The sequence below is a fragment of the Anarrhichthys ocellatus genome, unplaced genomic scaffold, assembly GCF_004355925.1.
Source record: "Anarrhichthys ocellatus isolate YVR2014 unplaced genomic scaffold, GSC_Weel_1.0 scaffold64, whole genome shotgun sequence".
NCBI lineage: Eukaryota > Metazoa > Chordata > Actinopteri > Perciformes > Anarhichadidae > Anarrhichthys > Anarrhichthys ocellatus.
The window spans coordinates 1,669,056-1,678,320 of NW_022280094.1; the positions used below are offsets into that span (position 1 = coordinate 1,669,056).

The window sequence follows — 9,265 nt, forward strand, 5'->3', positions numbered from 1 at the left end:
GTCCACCCATGCAGCGATACACCCCTCCCTCCTTAAGATTGAAATTCAGTTGGTGAATTGTGGACAGTACAATGTGTGTTTTCAATCCCTGACACCCCCTTGTCCACTCCAGCCCACACGCCTGCCTGACTTTTAGACTTTGTGTGTGTGTTGTTGTGGTGGGCTGGGATGGGGGGCAGTCAACAAAAGTCAATTGTCCTCAGAGTGGTGGTGATTGCATTTGATTAAAATAATGACAGGGTGTTGGGACAGAATGGAGGGCCCCTTGGTGGGAGTGTTGAGGACCTGACACCGAAACTGAGGAGGGGTCGAGAGAGAGTGAGAGAGAGATAGCGAGAGAGAGCGAGAGAGAGAGAGAAAGCGAGAGAGAAAATGCGCGCAAGAGAGAGAGCGAGAGAGAGAGAGAGAGAAAACGCGCGAGAGAGTGAGAGAGAGTGAGAGTGAGAGTGAGAGAGCGAGAGAGAGAGAGCGTAGAGTGAGAGTGAGAGAGCGAGAGAGAGTAGAGAGAGTGAGAGTGCGAGAGAGAGAAGAGAGAGTGAGAGTGAGAGACAGAKAGAGAGTGAGAGAAAGTGAGAGAGAGAAAACGCACGAGAGAGAGAGAGAGCGAGAGAGAGTAGAGAGAGAGTAGAGAGAGAGAGTGAGAGCGAGAGAGTAGAGAGAGAGAGCGAGAGAGAGTAGAGAGAGAGAGTGAGAGCGAGAGAGCGAGAGAGAGAGAGAGAGAGCGAAAGAGAGAGAGAGAGAGAGTGAGAGCGAGAGAGCGAGAGAGAGAGAGAGCGAGAGATAGAGAGAGAGAGGGAGAGAGAGAGCGAAAGAGAGAGAGAGAGAGAGAGCGAGAGAGAAAACGCACGAGAGAGAGAGAGAGAGCGAGAGAGAGTAGAGAGAGAGAGTGAGAGCGAGAGAGAGAGAGAGCGAGAGATAGAGAGAGAGAGGGAGAGAGAGAGCGAAAGAGAGAGAGAGAGAGAGAGCGTAGAGTGAGAGTGAGAGAGCGAGAGAGAGCGAGAGATAGTAGAGAGAGTGAGAGAGCGAAAGAGAGAGAGAGCGTAGTGAGAGTGAGAGAGCGAGAGAGAGAGAGCGTAGAGTGAGAGTGAGAGAGAGAGAGCGAGAGAGAGTAGAGAGAGTGAGAGAGCGAGAGAGCGAGAGAGAGTAGAGAGAGTGAGAGTGAGAGACAGAGAGAGAGTGAGAGAAAGTGAGAGAGAGAAAACGCACGAGAGAGAGAGAGAGCGAGAGAGAGTAGAGAGAGAGAGCGAGAGAGAGAGATAGAGGGAGAGAGAGAGCGAAAGAGAGAGAGAGAGAGAGAGAGAGAGAGAGAGAGAGAGAGAGAGAGAGAGAGAGAGAGAGCACTGTGTGGTTCATTGTCATGAAGCTGAAAGTGAGGCACTAACCTGTGTTACCATGAGATCGGGCCATGACGACAGCAGCACATGGAAAAGAGAAAGAAAACAATTCAATGACTTGTTGTGTGAACTCTGACTGAAAATGAAATCAGGAGGGAAGTATAGCAGTAACCACTATGAAGGATTGATAATCAGTTATAACATAGTAACAAAATAAAATATCTTCCAATCTAGTTCTAATCTGCAAAGGCTTTCAAAGGCCAACTTGTACATACATTTTAAATGTAATATCTGGTATATCTGTACCAACAGGTGACATGTGAAGAAAAAAGAAACCACCACAAATTACTAAACAATTTCACTGTTTACTAACCCTGCATATATGCTCTACCATATACCAAGCCAAGTCTGCTGTCAACAGGGATTTACTTAAAACAGAGTGTTTAAATGACCAGTGTTACCAGGACGGTCTCAGAGGAAACTTTACCCGCGGCACCTCATAATATCACTCTGTTCCTACAACAAACTCCAAACTGCTCTCAGCCAGTAAACTCAAATACAGGGCAGTATGAACTTCCACACTTAGCCAGTCTGTCCTTTGCCATGAACCTGCAGCGGCCAGCGGCAGTGTTGAACCTCTGCTTTTGATGCACGCCGAATAAAAGGGACCGAAGCTTTTACAAGTGGTCCGACAGCACTAAGTGTCTCTGCACTCAGTAAAAGCAGTGTTCAGGGTCGGATCAGGGGACAGGGAGAAAAAATATTGAGAAGAAGTGTGTGTGTGTGTGTGTGTGTGTGTGTGTGTGTGTGTGATTTAAGGCCATGGAGAATATGATAGCCGGTAGGGATGTCAGGAGCCTCTGAAAGGAGGACGTCTAAGCTGGGCTCAGACTCTCATCTCCTCACACGGCCTCGCCCTTTCCCAGCATCCCTCTCTTCGTTTATCCCTTACACCTTCACAGGAAGTTCAGCCTGGCCCTGGAGCATGAACCCCCACGCCTCTCCAACACGACTGGAGCACTGGTTCACACAAAGTAGATTTCCTGGATAAAGGAGAAAATGGCCGCTCGGTAACGTAAATAGGCTCGGGAACTTCGATGGTTGCTGTAGTTTTATTTTGTATGCTAACAAATGAAATGTGTTAACTCGTAAAATATAGTGTTCAAAAGTGTTATATTAGAATATGGAGAGTAAACCACAACATGCTGTCCTCAACGAAAACCGTGAAAGTAGTGGCCGTAGTAATTATGACGGGAGCAAAAGAGGAAGTCAGGTGACGTAGTATAAAGAGCGACTAAGTGCATATCAGGAGAAGGTCAGGATGGATGACAGGACTTTGAGCCAGAAGGCTCGTAACTACATCTCTATGTAACTACGTTTGTGCGTTACTACGTTGGTACGTAACCACATCTAAACTTTCTTACGTGAAGCCGATGATCTTTCCACCATGATCTTTCTCTAAAGTGGGCACGGCGACTACACAGGAAGTTACGTTAGGACTTCTGCTAACTTTACTGCTCAAGGAAGTGTATGTTTGCAGAGAATGCATTTTTACATCAGAAGAGTGTGATTGTGAGTGTGATGATGCTATGGCGACACACGGGACAGTCAAGTACATGTGTGTTCAGTCATGTGTGGCCCCCCCCCCCCCCCGTTTCAGCAGAAAAGCTGCTGTCTATCTATTAACACTTGGCTAAGATCATTGGCATTGTGCAACATGATAGATTACAAGCATTATGCGGCATGAAAAATTCATTATGAAAATATTTAGAATGCATGATAACTACAAAACTTTACACAATACTAAGCTAAATACAATGTATTGTAGATGAGGTCGTTGGGACTAATGTGATGATGAATTTACGTTCAGCCATCACAGTAGCCTGTATCTTAAGAGTGAACAGAGTGAAGTCTTTTAAAGGGGCACTTCACCAATATAACACAGAAAGTTCAGTTTACTTTACATGAGGTACACTACTCTTACTGCTCAACATGTGAAGACAGTTGTATAATGTCTGCGTTACAAACTGGAGGCGAGGAATTTGAAAGAAGTGTCCGTTTATGAGGCAGGGATGGTCCAGAGAAAGACTATCCAGTTGCATTTTGGGATGTTTTCTTTTTATTACTTTTATTCATTTATTTTTCTTAAATCTTCCTCCTGAAAGTATCCCAATTTTATGGAAAAGCAATACTAAATAGCTGGAGTATCCCTTTAAAACATGAATCTAACAATCAATAAAAAAGGCATTCAGTTGACTTTAAGAATCTCATCTCTCTGATTTATTTGTCAATTTGGAATTAATAAAATAAACGTGACACTTCATCTTCAGATCCATTGAAGGTTCTACCTTATGTCATTATAATAGAAGAAAAATATCAGCCATGCGCTGTCGTGATAGTTCAATATCAATAAATCAGACTAATACAAGAGACAGACTTAAGGAGGCACTAGAGGTGAATAGGGTAAAGAAAGGAACAAACAGATATCTCCATGAACCTCCCCAGTTAATAACTTATATGAAGAAAATCATTTTTATAAAGTTTTCTGAAATGTTCATTTAAATATGTAAATGCAAGATCGAATGCTCTAATTTAGGGGAAATCTACAGACATACATTTTTAAAGTAGTAAACTAAACCCATTGATGTTTTTCTTCCAACCAACAGCTAATGGGGAGTGTGACTATGGACAGCACTGCTGTTGGTGCCGACGGGAAAAGTGAACTGGTTTTTGTTGGCAGCGATAATAAAGAAAGACTTTGTTCAGTAGTGATGAAGTGAAAAGGAGAGAGAGAAACTGAGGGAGAGGGTGAGCGGAGTAGATGGCGATAGCAGAAGAAAGACAGAGAGGAGTAAGAACCACATGCAGAGAATTAGCAGTTCCCCACCATCAACAACAGCAGGACAGTGTGTACGGAATGTGTGTGTGTGTGTGTGTGTGTGTGTGTGTGTGTGTGTGAGAGAAGAGCCTGGGAGGACAGCCCGTGTGGGTTAGTGTGTCTTTTAAAGTGTACATGTGCCATAACATCCTTTAGTTAAAAGGCTTACATGTGGAATTAAATCTCAACACAATTCACATTACCAGGTTCTCCTCCACCGTTATCCGGCAGAGTCAGAAACCACAGATGAACATGGAAAAATAAAAATGAGTCTTTCTTATTAGAATGACATTTGATGTTTTAAACAGCTGGACACAATTATTTAGAACAATTATGCACATTTATAAAGTCTAGATTTTATAATAACATAGGAGTCGAATTAGATGTACATTTCTATTGTTATTTTTATAAACCAATTTAAGACAGAAATTATTATTTAAATGTATTTATAATTTATATATATGTTGATGTTGATTTATTGATTAGAAAATTAACAGCTGACAGGAACTCACGTTCATGATTATTTTGACATCTTTGATGGCGGTAAGGCAGTTAAGTCATCAAATATATGAAGATATATTGTTCTTTCATCCAGATGCTGTTTTTGTATTTATGGGAGTCCTCACTATGTTATTTTACAATTTTAGAAGTTATTTTAAGCCTTTCAAAATACACATTTGAACCCCTGTCCTTTGCGGGGTACAGTTGGACGTGCTTCTTCTCATTTGCAGCCATTTTCCATCCTTCAGGAAACAGAGCACTGATTGAGGCAGAAACGACTTTGTTAAAAATAAGTGAGGGGGAGTCCGACATTGGGCTGTAAGGAGATGAGGAGGAAGAGAACCAGGCAGTCGAGGTTTCAAAATTGGTTTTGTGTTAGGAATTCAGAAGAAAATGTATTATTTTATCAGAAACAAAATATGCCTTGTTATGTACTTTTTGTGGAAAAAACCCATTTGTAATATAATTCTTACATCCCAATTACTTAAATAATTCCTCTATTCTTCCTGCTCTGTTCCAATTGAATCATCAGATCCACTGAATCATGCCAGCTCCAAGAACAATACAAAATAAAACTGTGTGTGAAGGCCAGGACGAGCTGGCTCTTGAGGGAGAGGCAGAGTGGACGACGGTGTTTGGAAGCTTCTGGAGTGTTTTTCTGGCCGAAGCTCCGGCCAGACTCCTCGCTGTCCTTCAGAGTAAAAACAAAAACATTTGGAGTGTACGGCTCACAGCTAGTGCACATCTCTTATTTGTTATCACTGATGCTCCAGGCCCGGTTTACATTCTCCTGAGTGTGTCCACTGGCGTGTTCATCCGGAAATTTGTCCCGTCCGCCCCCTCCTGATTTAGATTCGGAGAGCAATAAAGCCTGCTGAGTTGTTGCCTTGGACAAATAAACTGACCAAAGTGTTGATGTAAGAGATGTCCCAAAGACTGAAAAAGAAGTTTGGAAGCGAGAGGAGGGAGCGAGAGAATGATATGCGTCGGTATCTCGCTCCTTCCTGTGAAGGTTTCCGGCGAGCCAGTAAACACGGCAGTGTCTGTCTCCTGTGGGAGCTCGGGGAGATGTGCTTGTGTGAGAGTGTGTTGTCGAGTGGATCTGTGTGTTTATGGGTGTTTTTGTGTCTGTGTGTGGTGGTGTACTGCTTGTTGGTGCATGCATACGTGGCCTGGGTCTGTGTGTGTGTGTGTGTGTCTACAGTTCCTCTCCTACTTTGCAAGGGAGTAGTGCTGGAGCCAAGTGGCCAGCTGCTCAAAGGTGTCTGTTTACAGGCTGATTCACAGAGCTTACAGGGAAGACGCACACACAAACCCACGCTCACTGTACACATGCGCATGCCTCGCATCACTCTGCAAGAATTCCAACAAAACACGCTACATATAAGGTTTGCCTTAAAAGCTTGTGAAGTCATTTCATTTGCTTCGTTTGTTAGCTCACTCGGAACATTAGCTATTTAACCACATTACCGCATAATTATATCACATGAAACAATTACTGGCGTGGACTGACTTCGTTATAGCGATTTCAGGAGTTCCCTGCTTGACCACCGAGCAAAGAGTTCAAGTGTTAAAAATTATTTATTCAATTACTCAGAATAACGTGTCATTGTGAACAACTCTGAGTGGCACATTTGAAGGCTGCTGTCCAAGAAAAGTCAGTGTCAGTACAAGAGGTGAAGTAAGAACACAGATGCTTTGTTTAAATCAATTCTACAGTGTGAAATACGCCAGTGCAAAAGGATGGCCGTATTTTCAACCCCAACAAGCCTTCAGTGGGCCACATAATGCTTACATGTCTTACAGTATGGTGGTTGTTTTTGCTGTAGGGACGATTATTTCAGCCCTCAGCACACCATGAAGCACACCTTTCATTACCATGGACAGCACCTCAGGAGACAAAGAAATATTTTGCCTCCCAAAATAGAAAGCTGTATAATAACTCTAGTAAACCCAAAACCCAAGGATTGCATTGGTGTGATCTAATGACCGATTGCCAGATACCTAACCAGATAGCTACAAATAAACAAGGTATTTGTCAGTGTGCACGAGCACAGGATGTCGCCTAAAGTGACAACTGTGACAAATGCTCTGCCAGCTATTGTATATTACTATCTAGCTGTCTATATCTGATCTTTCATTTCGGCATTTCCAGCCTAAAATGCTCTTTCAGTGTGTGCAGAACACAGCATTTCCATTGCAAAGGGTACTTTACGAAGGATGGAGTCAGCCTTCTGGAGCTCTTTAGGAAAGACAGACTTTGTCTTCGGCGTGACAGCTACCCGTTAGCGCACTGACAGGGTCTGTCAGAAAGAGCCACAAGCACAACGTCCCTCACAACGTTGACTGAGTGACACACATACAAAAACATCGGTGTTGAATTTAAATGCGTGGTGCATTGTTTTAGCTTTTATATTGGGTTAGGTAATATAATAATAAAATGAGTGGGACAGGACATGATAATGCTGAAAACAAGTAAGATATTATTATTATTATTTTTTTTTTTTACAGATATTTGTCAGAACTCGGGACACCGGAACAAACCGGCATGTCAGGTCACTGCACATTACAAGTAAAGTAGTCCTGCATTTAAAGTCCTACTTAAATGTACTAAATGTATCAACTTATACAGTAGTGGTTGTGCAGTTAAATGTCCCTTGTGACTGATACATTGCCATAAATGACATTCAATTGTTAATACTGATGCAACAATGTGAAATCAGTATTTTACTGTTCGCTGCTCAAAGTGGAGTACACAGCTGGGTGGTTGAGTCCAGTGGTGCCTGACCTAAGGGTTGGGCTACAAGGTCAATCTGAGAGGTCCAGAGATGATTGCGTTTTGAATTTGGACTTTTGTCTAATCTCTGCTATTTGTGAAAGATTAGATACTCAAAAGTTACTGAAAAAAAAAACATAAAACAAAAAGTGAAGTCTTAACCTGAGGTAACAGTCCAAGATAAACATATGTTCAATAGATGTAGTATAGGAAACGACAACACATGAATTATTGTTATTGTCACTGACAATATGTGAGGCTTATTACAGCCAGTGCCAACAAGAAGAGAAGAGAAGTACTGAGTGATAATCTTTCTAGAATAGAATAGAATAGAATAGTACTTTATTCATCCCCAAGGGGAAATTTGTCTGTGGCAGCAGCAAACAGGGTTACACAATAAAATAAAAATATTAAGTGTGGAAAATGCACAATATATACAATGTCATAAAATAAAATAAGCAGGACCTATTAGATTTAAGAAGATAAAGTAATAAAATTGCACAGTATATACACTAAATAGAATCGTATTAAATTAACTAAGTAGGAAAAAATAAACAAAACAGTAGTGCACAAGATCACCAGCAGCAGCAACAACAGTGTAGCATTGTTATAGTCTTGTGTTTGACTTGGCCAGAGGTGATTTATTATACAGTGTTATTGCAGAGGGCAGGAATGTTCTCCTGTATCGGTCCTTGTGACAGCGGAGCTGAATCAGTCTGTTGGAGAAAGTGCTCCGCTGTCCCTGCAGTAGGTGGTGGAGAGGGTGGTCCGGGTTATCCAATATGGATAATAGTTTCTTCAGTGTCCTCCTCTCCACCACCTCTTCCAGATAGTCTTGTTTGCAGCCAATGATGGAGCCGGCCTTCTTAATCAGTTTAAGTCTATTGGTGTCTCCTGCTCCAATGCTGCTCCCCCAGCAGACTACGGCGAAGTACAGTGCACTGGCCACAACAGACTGGTAGAACATCTCCAACATCTTGCTGCACATGTTGAAGGATTGAAGTTTCCTCAAGAAAAAGAGTCGACTCATCCCCTTCTTGTACACAGCGTTGATGTTGGTCTTCCAGTTCAGCCTGTTGTCGATGGAGACACCCAGGTAGTTGTACTCCACCATGTCCACCTCCTCTCCCAGAACTTTCACCGGTTGTGGAGCCGTCGTCTTCCTCCTGAAGTCGTCCTCTGGTCTTGGCCACGTTCAGAAGCAGGTGATTTCCACCGGCCCACTCTACAAAGTCATCCACTACTGCCCTGTACTCCTCCTCCCGTCCGTCCCTTATACACCCGACCACTGCAGAGCCATCAGAGAACTTCTGCAGATGGCATGACCCTGAGTTGTACTGGAAGTCAGTGGTGTACAAGGTGAACAGGAAGGGAGACAGAACAGTTCCCTGTGGGGCTCCAGTACCACTGTCCACCGTATCAGACAGCACACTGCCCAGTCGGACAAACTGTGGTCTGCCTGTGAGGTAGTCAGTGGTCCAGGAGACGGTGGATGCATTAACCCCCACCACCCGCAGCTTCTCACTCAGTAGCACTGGTGGGATGGTGTTGAATGCACTGGAGAAATCAAAGAAAGTGATTCTCACAGAGCCACCGGTTCCGTCCAGGTGCGCCTGAGCTCGTTGCAGCAGGTAGATGATGGCGTCGTCCACTCCCACATGAGGCTGATATGCAAATTGCAGAGGGTCCAGTGAGGATCTCACCTGCGGTCGAAGGTGGGCCAAGACCAGCCTCTCCAGCACCTTCATCACATGAGATGTGAGGGCAACTCCATCT

At 43.4% G+C, this 9,265-nt stretch overlaps 1 protein-coding gene across 1 annotated transcript in view; it reads right to left on the reverse strand.

Moving 5' to 3' along the window:
* LOC116397243 (breast carcinoma-amplified sequence 3 homolog) overlaps window positions 1–7,880 on the reverse strand; it is a 133,458-nt gene extending 125,578 nt beyond the window's left edge. Inside the window, exon 1 of the mRNA XM_031872506.1 lies at window positions 1,383–7,880. Coding sequence (XP_031728366.1) covers window positions 1,383–1,407 — 25 coding nt within the window. The 5' untranslated portion in view covers window positions 1,408–7,880. The remainder of the gene's footprint in view (window positions 1–1,382) is intronic.
* Between the last annotated feature and the right edge of the window lie 1,385 nt (window positions 7,881–9,265).